At 39.1% G+C, this 17266-nt stretch overlaps 1 protein-coding gene across 1 annotated transcript in view; it reads right to left on the bottom strand.

The window, feature by feature from the left end:
- LRP2 (LDL receptor related protein 2) overlaps positions 1-17266 on the bottom strand; it is a 199627-nt gene that overhangs the window by 64812 nt on the left and 117549 nt on the right. Inside the window, exons 35-44 of the mRNA XM_035008361.1 lie at positions 15794-15903; positions 13879-14056; positions 10655-10868; positions 9283-9516; positions 6951-7139; positions 3280-4200; positions 2982-3147; positions 2443-2601; positions 1036-1325; positions 84-287 (exon numbers count right to left, since the gene is read on the bottom strand). Of these exons, the coding sequence (XP_034864252.1) occupies positions 84-287; positions 1036-1325; positions 2443-2601; positions 2982-3147; positions 3280-4200; positions 6951-7139; positions 9283-9516; positions 10655-10868; positions 13879-14056; positions 15794-15903 (2665 nt within the window). The remainder of the gene's footprint in view (positions 1-83; positions 288-1035; positions 1326-2442; positions 2602-2981; positions 3148-3279; positions 4201-6950; positions 7140-9282; positions 9517-10654; positions 10869-13878; positions 14057-15793; positions 15904-17266) is intronic.

Below are 17266 nucleotides of genomic sequence, written 5' to 3'. Positions count from 1 at the left end.
TCACACACAGCAGGATTCTGTACCCAACACTTGGCGTGAAGACAGGTTTACCGCCTGACAAAAGCTCCAAGAGTCCAACTCACCACACACACTTTCCAGCTCATCACTGCCATCACCACAGTCATTATCGTTGTCACATTTCCATTGCTCTGAGATGCAGTGCCCATTGAGGCAGGTGAACTTGGAACTGTCACACCGCGTACCATTGTCCACGATGCAATGCTTTTTGTTGTTGGCCAGATACCAGTGGCCCTCATGTGGGCACTGGCACTCAGCACCATTTGGACCTGAAAAAGAAGTTGGCCCAAAAAGCAAAAGATCTGTGGAGCAACCATTCATAGTCTCTCTTCCAGAACAGCAGTGGCAGTATTTCTCTATTAAAGGTACTCTAAGACAAGCCATAGAAACGCTTCCCATCAGCCTCTCAACTATACTCTGCGTCATTTTTCCATGAAGACCAACCACCAACTCCAATAAATGTGGCTAATTCACCCTAAATTAACAACTAGCTCTTGCCTACACTGAAACAAAAGAAATGATTCTCCCTTCTTAGCAGCATCTGTAAAGCAATGCAATACTATCAAAAGATACATCTTCCTGGGACTCTGTTGCTATCTATAAAGCACTCTCTGAAATACATAGTATCACACTGAAAATAAGAGAACTATTTCAAGCTATAAATAGTACCTCCCAGGTGGAAGAACTAGATCCTTTCGTATGGGAGGTAAGCTCATTGATGGAATTTCTATTCAGGTCATGAAGTTTGGCAGCCAAAGACCCCATCTTTCTTTCTACTTCCACCAAGCTTGAGTTAAAATTGCCTTCATAAGAGGGCTCCATAGCAAATAGAAAAGAAACCTGTCAAAGTCTTCCTCTAAACCTACAAACTCCTAAATCTATTTTATGAATTACCCTAAAATCAAAGAGAATTTGGATTTTTTTTTTCCCTGTTAGAGCTGAATATCCCTCAGCCTTCCCTACCAATCATCATCATTATTACTCTACATGATTCAATCCTCATGGGCAACGCCTTACCTGGTGCACAAATATGGCTGCAGCCTCCATTAAACTCGCTGCAAGGATTGCTACACTGTTGCTGATGGTTCTTCACGACAACGCGAATACCATTAGGCCGGAAGGGAAAACTCATGGTCATTGCCATCTGACCTGACCCATCATATTTGTTAGCTCGGTAAATTTTTTTCGTGTTCCAGTCAGTCCAATAAATATACTGGCCATAGAGAGTCAAGCTAAAAGGATGAAAGACTGTGTTGACAATGACCTCACGCTGTGTGCCCGTTAGAGTGCTGCGTTCAATCTTCTGCCTAAAGTGAAGTAAAAAAGAAAATGTTGGAATCCAGAAAGAGTTAAGTGCCTCAAATGGCAGCCCAATGCCTGGGCCTAACCGTTCCTTTATACAAACCCCCAGCTTTCCTTTCAAAAGCAGCATATGGCTGATGATGGGAGGTCTTCATTTGCTTATGAAACAATGGCCTGCAAAAATCATTGATTTCCGAATATTAATAGAACCTATAAGTAATCCTACAAAGGGTACCAGACCAAAATTAGAAAATGGAGAGTGTTATGAAATAATACACACAATGCATGGAACTCAGTGTTTGGCACACAGTAGTCAATAAAATGTGAATTACTTTTTCCTTCCCACTCCCCTAATGACCTTCTTGATTTGTCATTTACCCAGTACCTCGAGGTATTTACCTATAATGACCCAAATTTAGACACTAAACATCATTGCTTGCTTCAAATGAGAAGATAAAGATGAGATTGTTAGGTGCTGTGTCACAAGCAGAAGACAAAAATCTTAAGAAAATAAGCAAAGTAGTTAAGATTCCTGACATGGAGACACCAGCAATAATAAATGAAATCATCTCATCTTTTCAACTATTCCATTAGGATGACTGGAATGTGAGTAACTTCGGGGCTACTTGAAGAAGTTACGTGTAAAATTAGAGTTGACAAAAGTTTATAAGGAAAACACTATGAAATTGGCTGAGAAAAACCTATTTGAGAAGATGACCAATAGTCAAAGACTAAAGGAAAATGTTTTTAACTGAAGGCTAAAGCCCAGAGGAAATTTAATATCAATGTGCATTTAAAAGTTATCCACATTTTATGTTAGTGTCATGGGGCCTGGAGATTATAAATTGAGTGATTACATTTGTAATTATAATTGAAATTAACTCATCTAGTAATGTATCTTTAGATGCCTTCTAGTTCATAATTACTCAATCTCATGATAGATCAATTTTGACAGGTACATTTACCAAGCTAGAATATAGTTCATAAAACTACGATCCTACATTTTTGGCCCTATCTATTTGGCATATTTATATTTTCATCACGTTATGCAAATCCCTCCTCTGAAAGTGAAAGCAGGAACTCTCCTTATCAACACCCACAAAAAATAATGAAAGAACGTACAGACTGGCATCTGCCCAGTAGAGAAGGTCATTCTCATGGTCCAGAGTGAGCCCATTGGGCCAGACCAGGCTGCTGTTCACAATAGGTACCCGGAAATTTCCTCCCAGTGTGGCTCTCTCAATTTTGGCATTAGTACCCCAGTCAGTCCAGTACATGTACCTAGTCATCCAAAAGGAGTCATAATTAATGCACCACAAGGAACATCATAATACCTTTTCGTTAAAAAATGGCAGCCTTCTTTAACTGCAAATCTCATATTAATATGGCAAATGAAACCCACTCCATTCTCACCTACACCCACTTGCCCAAAAGGGCTTTACTGAGTGAGAGCATTAATTCCTAGTATACAGCCAACCTTTCTAACAACAATAGGAGTTACTTCCCCTTCAAAATTACTCGTATTTTTTCACTCTTGAATATATGGCTACAGAGTTTCAAGCCCATGAAATGTTGGCTGTCTATGAACATAACCTAATTTCAGGCCGCAATCCTTCCAGAAATAAGCATATAGAAATACGATAAATAAGACCATGGCATACCCTCGGCAAGGATCTAATACAATTGCTCTTGGCTTTGAAACATGGGCTATCACAGTGCGCTGAGACCCATCCTCAGCCATGGAGTTAATTGTCTGGTTGCTGTAGTCACTGTAATATATTCTTCTGTTGATCCAGTCAAAGGCAATGCCATCAGGATTCCCTCTACCTGGATATATACCAACACATACACACAAAGGCATAAGAGTCTCAAAAGGCATTTTAGAACCACTGGGTCATCCACATGTGTCAATTATGTTGTGTCAACTTCCAAGACAAGCTGCTCCTGGAGTGCCCTTACCTGAAATAATGGCAGTGGGAGAACTGGTCCCTGAATTTAGACTGACATACGAAATCTGACCATTTCCAGATGCTAAAGATTGTGTGAAGTAGATTCTGTTAGTTATGCCATCATAGGCCAGGTCTACAGCAACTCTGTCCACACTTATTGCTTCAAAAGGTGGGCTATGATCCTCAGGGTTCAAGTGTAAGCTTCTCAAGGTATTCTCCAAGGCAAAGATGAGGAAATTTTCTGTTGGAATGGCACAACTCTTGCCATCACCTTCTAGGGTTCCAAAGGCACAGCCACATTTTGGGGTGTCCAATCCAGGCAGAGCAAAGCAGAAATGGGTGCACCCACCATTATTTTCCAAGCAAGGGTTGTTGTTGACCTCAGCTGGTGACCGGGGCTGAACACTCTGGTCGAAGACAGTCACATCTCTTAGCCAATTGAGATTGTCCCTTATCACTGTTGGTGGCTCACTGCTGTCTGGTTCCTTGCTAGCTTGGAAGATTTTTTTTAAATTCCTGTCTACCCATATGATAGAATTTCCAAAAACAGTGATGGCATAAGGAGTTGGGTAACGACTGCCATAACGAATGACTTCAGATTCTTCTGCCTCAATGCCAATCCTTGCAATTATATCTAAAGAATCATCAACCCAATAAACGTAGCCATTGCTATGGTCTACTGCCAAGCCCCGTGGTGTGACAATGCCTTCTGATACAAGCACAGTTCGATTGGTACAATCAAGAAAAGAACGTTCTATCTTTGGGCTTTGCCCATAGTCCGCCCAGAAGAGATATCTATTCTTGGGGTCTACAACAATATCCCTGGGCCTATCTGCAGTGGCTTTAAGGAGAATACGGCGGTAAGTGGTATTGATCCGCAGAACTTCTATCAGTGTTTCAGACACGAAAGCATTGGTGAAATAAAGATTTCCTGCAAGAAAATGAAAGAACATGCTGATAAATGCAAAACCAAGAAGGAAAAAGGGGGAACCTTTTCAAATTCAGAACAAAATATATAAGGCTGAGGTTTGGGTCAGTAAAGGCTATCTTTTACAAGATAATAAATGTCTCAGTTTAGACTTAGAAAAATATTTACTCTTAGGAACCAAAGAAATTGTTTTGGGGTGCCTGGGGGGCATCCAACTCCTGGTTTCAGCTCAGGTCATGGTCTCAGGGTTGGGAGATTCAGCCCTGTGATGAGTACCGCATCAGGCCCCGCGTGAGGCTCCACACTCAGTGCAGAGTCTGCTTGAGAGTCTCTCCCTCTCCCTCTACCCCTCGCCAACCCTCACACGCTCTCTTCCTCTCTCTCAAATAAATGAATAAATCTTTTAAAAAAATTGTTTCTTCAAATTTAAAGAAAAAGTGCCTATCCTCAGCTTCTAAAGCAGATTAGAATTCATAGCAAACGTCATAACCCACTTGCTACTGAAAAAATTTTTTTTCAGAATGTCCTTCCTCTTTCACCTGAATGTTTAACATCTAAATCTCCAAACACTCTAATACACATTATCATGGCATAACTTCTATTCCCAACATGATGAAAGGAGCAAAGAGGGAAAGCCAGCAGCTTCTCAGCTTATTATCGATGTCATCAAGCACTCCTTATGCTTAGTATTAACAGTCTAGTCCGACTAGTGTAGCGGTTTTCATCACAGGGACCTTCTAAAGCCACAAAACAAAAACCCATTCTTCTTTGGACATTACAGAATGATGTAAACGCTAGAATAAAAACACAATGGTGTGAAGACCGTAGAATGAGTAGAGAGTGATCCCATATTGATTCCATGTAGCCAAAAGCCTACTGTTGAATGGTCAATTCTGCTACCAAGGTACATCTATTTTGTTCCTAGATCTGAGTCAAAATTGCTCTGGAGAAATCAGGCCAATATGCAGTATGTTACTGATCTACCCTTCATATATTCAAATCCTTTCATCCAGGTTTGGCAAACCTTTTCCCTAAAAGGCCAGAGAGTAAATATTTTAGGCTTTGTAGAGCATATGGTTTCTTTCACAAGTACTCAGGTCTGCCACTATAAACATGAAAAGCAGCCATGGACAAATGGGCACAGCTGTGTTCCAGTAAAACCGTATTTACAAAAATAGGCATGGTCCAAAGGTATAATTTCCAGTTATAAAAAAATAAGTACTGAGGATGTACAACATAATGACTATAGTTAACACTAATGTATGGTATATATGAAAGTGGTTAAGAGACTTAATCCTAAGAGTTCTCATTATAAGGAGAATTTTTTTTTCTTTTCTTCCTTCTTCCTTTTTCATTTTATCTATATGAGATGATGGATGTTAGCTGCGTCTACTGAGATAACCATTTCACAGTATATGTAAATCAAACTATGATGCCGTATGCCTTAAACTTATACAGTGATGTGTGTCAATTATTTCTCAATAAAACTGTGGGTGAAGAAACAGCCAGTGAGCTGCATTTGGTCCGTAGGCCACAGACTGCTGACCCCTGCTTTAGCTATATTCTCAGAAGTAATATAGTAATTTGTAATAAGAAATGGGATTTAGGAATCCAATTAAAGCCTTATCTATGATATTTAATATTTATAATAAACTCTTATTATAGTACCTGGATTTTCATAAAAATTTAATTCTAAGTGATGTCTACTTACCAAACTTGATTAACACACAATGATACCTATTTTTATAGAATAGGATCATATTCTCAAAATTATAATACACTTAATACATTTGTTTCTCAGTGTATCATTAAATAAAAACAAATGGTAATTTAAAATTAAGTACATGACACCTAAAACTAATATTACACTGTATTTTAACTGGAATTTAAATAAAAACTTTAAAAAATAATAAAAATAAAAATAAAAAAACACCAGGTGATTTTGCTATGCAAGAGTGGGAACATGTCAAGTCATATGTGAGGATAATTACCAATTCAATGTCTTAGCACATCAAAGGAGAGACAGGGGTCACGAAGAGGCAGGGTTCATGGGAGCTTCAACAATGGTTAATGAGGGAGTAAGTCAGTGATGAGGGGTTCTGTTACTACCTGGAGATTTTATTTGTATTCCTAGAGTTGTTTACAATATTAATATATGCATGCTGTGTATGTCATTATTTAAAAAAAAAGAAATAAAATTATATAATTAAGTACATGAATCAATACAACTAAGTTAATGTAATACTGGGTCAAGCATTTCAATATAATTACAATAAAGGAAGTGCCTAATGATCAAAGGATTTTTATATATTAACAAGATAAAGTGATTAATAATTTGTCAACTAAAATTGCTCAGCTTTAAAATAAATGATTGTCATTTCACAGTTCACTTATTTTAATAACCCTTCCTCTTTGAAAATTTAGACATTTCTAATTTAGGTATTAGGTGCTAATCTAAGTGTGAAAAAAATCAACAATTTTTCTAGCCATTTTGCCTACAGTTTTGACTATGTTAATAATACAAGAAAATGAATTAATTGTTATGACTCCATCCACTGAAACACCTTATCATTAACTTAATAGGCATATAGCTCAGTCTAAAAGCATAATTCAATTTATCTTAAATAATACCAATAATTGTCTAGGAAAATAGATCTGTAGCACATATAGTGTTAGATTAAACTTTCAAGCATAAAATAGAATGCAAAAACACAAAAGGACTTCTCAATAAAATTACTATACAGCTTACCTACCTGCTACCCAATCCACTGCAATACCCCGAACTCCATTTTCTCCTATCCCATGTGTAACGATGTTTGTAAAACCAGATCCATTGGGTTTGATTCTACGGATTGCATTATGAGATGTCACAGAGCTGCTAAAATCACACCAATAAATAAAGCCAGAAGATACGTCAACATCCACATGCAGTGCATTTCGTCCTGAAACATTTTAAGAAAAGATCAGTAAACAATGCTCTGAGAGCTTTTACATTCCTGCCCTTCCTCTCAAACCATCATTCCCAAACCCCTGCTCTGACCATGTCCCCGTTACAAGATAAAACTGCTTTCCAGTTGCAATGAGCACACCCAGCACTCAGATCTTGGTTTCTAAAAGCCATTTCCCACTGGGGCACCTGGGTGGCTCAGTCGTTAAGCGTCTGCCTTCGGCTCAGGTCATGATCTCAGGGTCCTGGGATCGAGCCCCGCATCGAGCCCTGCATCGGGCTCCCTGCTCAGAGGGAAGCCTGCTTCTCCCTCTCCCACTACCTCTGCCTGTGTTCCCTCTCTCGCTGTATCTCTGTCAAATAAATAAATAAAATCTTTTAAAAAAAAGCTTTAAAAGCCATCTCCCACAATAAGGAGAACTGTCTCCTGAGAAAAACAGTTGATTATGAATTTGGGAAGGGAAGGTACAAGGTGAGCCTAGAAGATCTTATACCCAGAAGCAAGGAAGCACTCAAATACTAATGGGATCACGTCAAAAGAATACAGGTAGTCGTTGAATCCAATAGGGCATCTACTTGGCCAAAATGAATCCAACAGAACATCAAGAGTAATTGTGGTAAATGTTTGTAACACACTGAATTAAAAAAGGAATAAAAACTTGAATCCATGATTACAATGCACACCTGAAACTAGTAACACTAAATGTATGTATGTATGTGCACACACACACACACAGATGGAGAGTTCAAATGTACTGAAATATTAACAATATTTGTATCTAGGTGAACAGCATAAGGATGTTTACTGTACCTTTCAACTTTTGATTTGAAATTTTTCAAAATGAAAAGTTGGAGAAAAAATAATTGATTTTATAGTATCTTTACAAGATGGTAACTTAGATAGGGGAAAACCAAGAGGAGTCCTGAGTACTTGTGAATATAATTATCAGTCAGGAGCATGTGTGGTGCCAGACTCTCCCTGACTCCTTTCACTCTATGTATTGTCATCTCTCCTGACCATCTCTTACCCCTCCCATTCCCCTCACCCTTTTTCTTCCCTTTCTATCTTTTATTTCTATCATTATCCTGTGACATACTCCTTGTAATGCTAGTTAACACCTGGTTCCTCCTGTGGTAACATACATCTAGAAATCTCTTGGTCATCTAAGAAGCAAGTGATCGTTTTCTATGTTACAGTATACAGACATAAAATACTCCAAAAAAGGCGCCTGGGTGGCTCAGATGGTTAGGCGTCTGCCTTCGGCTCAGGTCGTGATCCCAGGGATCACGTCCCGCATCGGGCTCCCGGCTCAGCGGGAGCCTGCTTCTCCCTCTGACCCTCTCCCCTCTCATGCTGTTTCCCTCCCGCTCACTCTCTAAAAAATAAATAAAATCTTTAAAAAAAAAAAAAATACTCCAAAAATAGTTACTAAGGAGATTCTAATACTCTCAACTCATTTATTTCAACTCATCAAATACATATTAATAAACCAGATGATGGACTACTTCATTACTATTCTAAATAATAGTCTAACCCTGATCCCAGATCTCCATTAACTGTGCTTCTAAACACCAACTCTGTATACTTCTTGCAATCTCATGCTACATTCCATCTTGCCCTAGGCCCGTCATTCTCAGTGTGGTCCATGGACCAGTGACATCACCATGCCCTGGGAACTTGTTAGGAATGCAAACTGAGGGTTGCAGGAGGGAGGAGGGTGGGGGGGATGGGGTAACTGGGTGATTGGCATTAAGGAGGGCACGTGATCTGATGAGCACTGGGTGTTATATGCAACTAATGAATCATTGAACACTACATCAAAAACTAATGATGTACTATACGCTGGCTAGCTGAATTTAATTTAAAAAAAAAAAAGTAATGCAGATTCTCTAGCCCTACCCCAGACTTACTAAATGGGAAAATCTGGAGATAGGGCCAAGATCTGGGTTTTAACAAGCTCTCCAATTCTGATGCGCACTAACGTTTGAGAACAATTCAAGGCAGAGCCAGTTTATCTCAAGGGAAAGACAAGCTTCATTACATGCCGAATCCAAACATGGAGAAATGCTTTATGGCACCAAGAACTCAACGTGGCACGAGACAGAGTGAAATCTTACTTCTACTGGAGCTGGCATACCTTGGCCCGCCACTGGCACCATGGCTTCTGAGTGATCTGAAAATTCCAAGCTAAAGCCTCTGATTATAGACAGCATTGAAACAACAAGAAAAGAGCTGTACGGAGAACAGGTCCGCTTATCAGGACTGAGTTTCAAGCCACTGGCACAGGAACATGAGAACAATCCTCCTGGTACAGGCAGGCAAATCTGCTGACAGGCATTCGCATTGTTGCTACAGCCGTTGGAGGAGGCACCTAAATGAAATCGAAATCAGTTTGTAACTTCTGACCTCACACACTTGACACTCCATCTCAAACACCTGGTATCGGGTTGCCAAATAATTCACCATAAAAATCAGTAACAAAATACAGTACCTGGGTTAACAACATAAAATCATCATCGAAGCGACTACAGCTTATACAACTAACACATAAAAGGTACCACAACTATTATATAATAGAGAATGGAACATCAATTTTTTTTTCTTCCACAGATCATACAGGAATTAGAAGAACCAGGCAGGTCAGTATGCAAATTCTAATTTTTTTCATCCTTTTGACCTATGTACTGGTATTTAAGATTACATTAGTTTAGTTATATGATCAACAATGTGATGGCCATTTGATTTAGAATATATTAAATAAGAACATTTAAAGGTTTTTTTCCACGTGCAATAAAAACAAATGGCCAAGTGACAAACCTAGGTTATAGACAGCAAACAAACTGTTTAATAAACTTTGGTTAGACACTAAAAGCTGTAAAATATGTCAAAACATTAAAAAATAATCTCTAGATCATAATGCTAATTTAAGGGGCAAATCAAAAGTTATATTATCTATGAAAAAAATGTTGAAAACAGTAAGTATTCCTTTTAAGATTAAAAATTCTATCCTGTTAACACTTTCCCAGCAGGTACTCCACCAATGTTTACTGACCACTGATATGCCAGGAACTCATCTAGTTACTGGATATAGAGCAAGAAACAAGACAGGCAAAATGCCTGTCTGTATGGAGGTTACATTCTAATAAGAAACAACAGACAACAAACTGATAGATAATATGTCAGGGACTGCTATGAAGAAAAGCAAAGTAAGGAATTTAAAATGATGGGGAAAGAACGGGAATAAGCTTACTCTGAAGTCAACCTGGCCTTTCAGATGCCAGACTAGTCTTTGACAATTACCCAACCTTATGACAGGGTTATCATTTTAAAAATGATATTTGAATATCATTCAAATGATATTTGAATTTGAATTTGGGTAATTTCAATTTGCATGCAGGTGTATGTACACGGGTCTGTGTGTGGGCATGTATTTATACATGTAAATGTGTAGATGTGTGAATATACATCGTACATTCAAGAATGCGTATGTTTCAGTGACAAATACTTACCATGTCTGTGGTAAACTCGAAGACCCCTCAAATTTGGAACATTCTCTCTCAAGACTACTTTGTTGTCCCCAGTGGCCTTGTCAACTCTTTCAATGACCTCATAGTGTTCATCAGTATAATAAAGGAAGGAACCATAGACAGCAATTCCCCAGGGGTGGGAAAGATGGTTTACCAGGATTATTCGATTTGTACCATCCACGTTTCCTCTTTCGATCTAAAAGATCAGAATTGTCATTATTGACTAATTCATGGTGGAATAAGAGAAACATTTAAAACATTCTTTCTCTCTCTTAATTTGAATTATCCAACATATACTGCATCATTAGTTTCGGATGTAGAGTTCAGTAATTCATCAGGGGGACATAGCACCCAGTGCTTATCACATCACAGACCCTCCTTAATGCCCATCACCCAGTTACCCCATCCCCCCACCCACCCCTCCAGCAAACTAACATTCTCTTAATAATAATCTGTTTTCTGATTTGATAGTCACAATTACATGGAGCAGTAGATCAGGCAAATGTCATTATGCCCATTTCACTGATAATGAAGTTGCAGCTCAAGTAAGTAACCAACTTTCTCAGATGGCACGGTGAAGAAAAGGGAACTAAACCTCTTTAGTCCCTGCATGTGATATTCTGGACAGGAACACACATTTAGTGTCTAACTGTAGACCATTACCCAGGAGTTGACTGACCCTGCATTAACATCTTCACCAACAATTTCTGCAATGGGACTAGGAAACATGTTTCATTCAATAACAAGACAGCAAGACTGAATGGGGCAAAGGGTGGTGCCGTTTTATTAGAATAGGTAACAAGTCTTAGTCAAAATGACTCTGATTAACTGGAAAAGAACTCACAAAAATGAAGTTCCTAATGGGAAATGACAAGTCTGCTACTGGAAGAAAAATAAACTGTAGACATAGCTGGTTTGACTTCACTCCAGAAACCTGTCTCAAATGCCTCCTCTGTGCCTGGATCTGAGCTGAGTACTAGAGAGAGAGACAAATGAGGTTTGGCTCACTACCTCACTGGACAAGGAAACCCAGCAGTTACAAGAGCAGGTTTTGCCCTAGAAACTGACAGAAGTTCCAGAAAGCTAGAGCAGAGGGAAGATAAGCTTGGAAGAGAGCTTTAAGGAGTGACCAGGACCAGATTAGCTGGCCAACCTCAACTCAAGTGTCTGGAGCTACTCCCCTAGGCTGAGCAGTGATCGAACCTATTTGTTGTGCATTTTGAAGACAACATGTCTCCATCATGAAAGCAAGGTTTATCAATGACAGCCATCATCCAATCAATGCTCAGCATGGTGGAGGTGGCAGAGAAAGGCTGGACCTGAGAAAAGGGGAAGAAGACAAACTGCCAGGATTCTGTGATGATTAAATAAGGACATGCTTATTAGAGTGAGGGGAAACATGAGCATTTTAACCTGGGAGAAAAGATGGAGAGTCACACCACCAACAAGCCCACACATTCAGGAGGGCAGAGCAGATGTAAAAATAGTAAGGGAGAAAGGTGGTGGGCACTGTCTGGAACATGCTAAGTTGTGTACAGAAATCATACCATGTGGCAAGAGCTCCCTCATCATTGCACGCAGACATCAAAGTCCACAAAGTGGGTTCCCACATCATTCCTTCTTTTTAACCCTCTAAGTTTATCACCATTATAAGTACATATCAGGAGTGAAATTGGCACTGTCGAACTGAAAACAAACTGAACATCAAATCTACTGCACAGTATTATGGAGACCATCAATGTCGAAAACAGATCTGAAATCACTACTATTTAAAAAGCAGGGAAGAAAAGATACAGATGTAGTAAAAAGAAGGGGCACATGCACCCCAATGTTCATAGCAGCAATGTCCACAATGGCCAAACTGGAGGGAGCCGAGATGTCCTTCAACAGATGAATGGATAAAGAAGATGTGGTCCATATATACAATGGAATATTACTCAACCATCAGAAAGGATGAATACCCACCATTAGCATTGACATGGATGGAACTGGAAGGGGATTATACTAAGTGAAGTAAGTCAAACAGAGAAAGACAATTATCATATGGTTTCACTCATATGTGGAATGTAAGGAACAGAACAGAGGACCACAGGGGAAGGGAGGGAAAACTGAATGGGAAGAAATCAGAGGGGGAGACAAAACATGAGAGACTCTGGACTCTGGGAAACAAACTGAGGGTTACAGAAGGGAGTGGGTGGGGGAGTTGGGGTAACCGGGTGATGGGTATTAAGGAGGGGATGTGTTGGGATGAGCACTGGGTGTTATATGCAACTAATGAATTGCTGAACACTACATCAAAAACTTATGATGTACATATGCTGGCTAACAACATAATAAAAAAAAATAATAATAATAATTTACAAGGATTCATTTACCACCAAACATTGAAAGATCAATTGACCAATGCAAAGACTAGATCACAGCATGCTCTTCAGAAAAAACAGATATATACTAATGATGAAAAGGTGATTTTAAATTAGAAAAAAAATTAAATAAAAATAATAAAAAGCAGGGAAGAGACTGGCACACATTCAATACAACATCCATAGCAATATTTTAATTGATCAATATTACTGAACACCTTCTCTGTGCCTTGTCCCAGCTCAATTGCATAAGCACAACAGTGATGATCAAACATTATTTCTGTGAATGGATGTAATTATATAGTTTCTGCTTCTTATTGCAGAAAATAATGAACTCAACCTTGGAGTTTAAAATTACCACTAAAGGGAATTTTCCCATATGCATCAACTACATTAAGACCTTAGAGAATAGCATGCAGCTAGGAGGGGATGCCGTGCTCAAAAGCTTGGTATTTACATTTTTTTTTTCTTAGTCTCTACAACTGGAGAGCCTGGAGAACTTTCAAAGAAAAGCATTGAAATCACTAAAACATGAAAGAAATGGCTCTTTAAGGACAAATAAGAAATGAGAAATGAAAATATTTTATCTTGAAGAAAAGCAAAGGATGAGGGAAAAGGAAATGAACATTATTCTATAAGGAACTATACTATGCACATACTAGGAAAAAAATGGACTTCAACCAGGGCAATATTTGCTGTAGGGAAAAAAGTTATTAGGAAGGAAGGGCAATAAAACACTGGTCCAAGTGGCCAAGTGAGATTGTTCAGGAACCACAGCCAGACAAGGAACAATCAGTATCAGCTACACAAGCTCAGCAATAAAGACCAACAGTGTGCGCATACCACTCCCGTGCTGGTGACAGCCCAGTAGAGTTTCTGCTCCTCAATATCAAGGGTGATAAACTCCAGGTGTTCAAGGTTTCCGGTGAAGAGAACTTTTGGAAATGTGCCATCCATGTTAGCACTTGCAATCTTGGCAGGAACACCATTGTCTGTTCCTTGGTCTGACCAGTACAGTTTCCTACAACAAGGAAAAAACACCAGCATTTCAAAAAACAAGACAGTTTCATTAAATATTTAAATGAAAAAATGTGTATTTATTGTCCTCAAGATATGCATAATTCAGTGGAGGAAGTCTGAACCGTTAATATCTTGTCATGTACAAGGTGGAGGAGTACTTAGCCGGCATTCTATCAATGTCTGTATATTTCCTAGTTATTATTGGGGTAGAGGCCATTTAAAATGTTTACCTTGTTCAGACAGGTTGGAAGCTTATGACTAAGAAAGAGCCTACATCAATGGTCAATCCCTTTCCAAGAATCACGCCATGTGTAGTGCACTGGGAAAGACAAAGCTGATGTAAACGCTGTCCAGTACCTCCCTGCTCACCTCTCAGACCTCAGCTACTTTCTTTTCTGATTTCTGTGATGAAAAATGCAGTATTACACACAAACCTAATCCCCACACAGAACTGCCAAATCCAGAATATATAAAATTTCATTAAAATATATGAAGGGTTGCTTTCCATGTCCATTGTGGACATACCTTCTAGATTCGAATACAACTTTCCATTCCTTTCCATCTCATCTGCTGCCATAGCCTCAGGAGACAATCCTCTTACACTCTTTGCCCATAAGTCTTCAAACCCCTTCATTCCGATCTTTATTTGCAAACCTCTTGCACCGCCGATATGCCCATCCCATGAACCTCATCTTCAAATCTAAACGTCCCTACTTCTAAGTTCTCAAACTCTCATATCCTCTTCTTTGACCAAACTCTCCCATCTCTTCACTGCTCCTATTTTATCTCTTCTATTGAGCCTATTCTTCACCCTTGAAACTTGACTGAGCTTCCAAACCTTTGGTCCCTCTCTGCCTGGACCTTATACATAACCATTTTAGCAACATCCTTACTTATTCTCTTGATCTCCCATTGTGCTTACCTTGCTAATCATTGGCCCTGAGTTCGTGTCATAATTTTCTTTCTCCTCTCAAATTCCAGGCTACCAAAAGTTTGCTGGACAAAGTCACAAAACTTGTGAATTCTGAGTTCACTAAAAATTTAACCACCTAACCTTAACTGAGAACTCTCCTCCTTAGCTGAACACTTTCCCCTAACTGGTCTGAGAACTCTCCTCCTTAGCTGAACACTTTCCCCTAACTGGTCTCCCTGCCTCTGGTCTCTTCCACTCTGATCCTGACCTATCTTCCTGAACTGTGATTCTATCATAATTCCCTTCCTCCAAATTCCCAGCTGACTCCTTATTTCTCAAAAGAATAAAGTGCAACTCCTTAGCTTGATGACATTAAAGTCCTTCCAGGATTTGTCCCCAAATACCTTTAACTCCCATCTTGCCAACCATCCCTAACTCGAAACCTCTGGTTCCAGCCCTCCACATGATCATGCTAAACCCTGCAATGCTTCTGCGCCTTCACTGCTCGCTTGACCTCAAGAACCACTCCCCAGTTCCAACCCATTCTCTACCTATGGGAAGCCTTCAAATCCTTCAAGTCCTATTTCAAGTGTTATCCAGTCTAGTGTTGCTAACTTAAAGAACACAGAACAAAACACAAATTATATCCTTCACGTTAAATATAACTCAGAGCTATTTCTCTTTCTCACTGAGATCTGTACTTTTCAAAATGTTGGCCTATGAAATCAGAAAAGGTCCTAACTTTGAAATCGTCCATTTTATCAGGCCATAACATTACCAAGAACGGTGCTCCATAGAGGATACCTGTCATTTATGAACACTCACCCATTAACAGGATCAACAGTTATGCCAACTGGACTACCAACTCCAAGAGCTGTCCCATCATTGGTAATCAGTGTTTTTCTGTATCTGACATCTCCCTGGAGTTTCAAAACCTATAGCACAAAATCACTTATTAGAACTGAGCTTCATAAGGGGAAACAAAGAAAGCTGAGATGAAGGAGAACTTACACACAGAACAAATTCCAGAGCCTGATTAGAGATGAATGGGAGGGTTTGTGTGAGATTCAGATAATCCCTAATTGCATTTCAGGGCTATGAGGAAATCAGCTCAATAGAAAGTGAGTAAGAAAAGCAAAATCACCCCTCAAATTCCTATTTCAATTTGCCTCAAGTTTCAGGAGAGAAAATTTATATGGATAAAAGAAGGATTCAAATGGGTAAACACACAGACTCATTGACAGAGAGAAACTACAAAAAAATGTCTTCAGAAAAAGACACAGGAGAAAACTCTGGAAGACAAACAGGAGCGCCATAGCTCTCCAGCATCCCAGTGACTTGGCCATGGCACCCAGTGGCCCATCACTGAAAACACAGTTGACCAAACAGTCCAAATTTACTCAGAGTTGAAGTGAATTCTGTGCCAGGTTAACAGCCAGAGTTAAAATGCAAGAGTTCAAATCCCTGACCTTCTAGATCTGACCAAGGCAAGTAAATTCACCTCTCTGAACTTAGTTTCTTTATTAGTAAAATGTGGAAAATACTGGGACATTCCGCACAGAGCTATGAGATAATACATGTAAAGTGCTTAACACAGCACCCAGTATAAGTGTGTTTCCTATTTTTTTAATGGTCCATTTATTGGACACTTATTATGTAGTAGGCATTATACTAAGCATTGTTGGATTGAATCCTCACAATAATTCTGTGAGATAGATACCCATATTATGGATGCCCATATTACACATGATGAAAGAGGCCTAGGGACCTTTAGTGGCTTTCTCAGTGTTATCTATTTTTAATTATTATCGCTGTAATTATGAAAACTAATGTTAACAGAATCCTAAAACATCACAGAAAAGTATGGGTTACTACACTAGAAGCAGTTTCTTATAGGAACGAGGCTATTCTAATACGCACTTGAGACAGTCTGACAGGAGAAGCAGCTAGTAAGAAATTAGAAGATGATTGCTGATTTGCATGAAGGTTCTTCTATAAAGTTGCTTTTTAATGCAAATAGATTATTTGTATATCAGTGTTTATGTTTCTATTTCTGCCTTCTTTCTGTCTCTATATGTATTTTTTTCCTCCCTCCTCTTCTACACACACACACACACACACACACACACACACCCCTCTCTTTAATCCCTCACTCTTCTAAATTTTTCTCTCTCCTGTGGAGTATCTTTCTCTCTTTTTAATTTGCCTCTTTCTGTCAAAATTTCTCTCCTTTTCCTGGGCCTAAGGATCTCTTTAATTCAAAGGAAAGCTCTTTTTCCTTGCTTTTTAGCATATTAT

Source organism: Mirounga leonina, unplaced genomic scaffold (genome assembly GCF_011800145.1).
Source record: "Mirounga leonina isolate KUSES-001 unplaced genomic scaffold, KU_Mleo_1.0 Mir_151, whole genome shotgun sequence".
Lineage (NCBI taxonomy): Eukaryota > Metazoa > Chordata > Mammalia > Carnivora > Phocidae > Mirounga > Mirounga leonina.
Note: the sequence above shows the minus strand (reverse complement) of the source record. Positions and strands in the feature narration are given on the sequence as shown.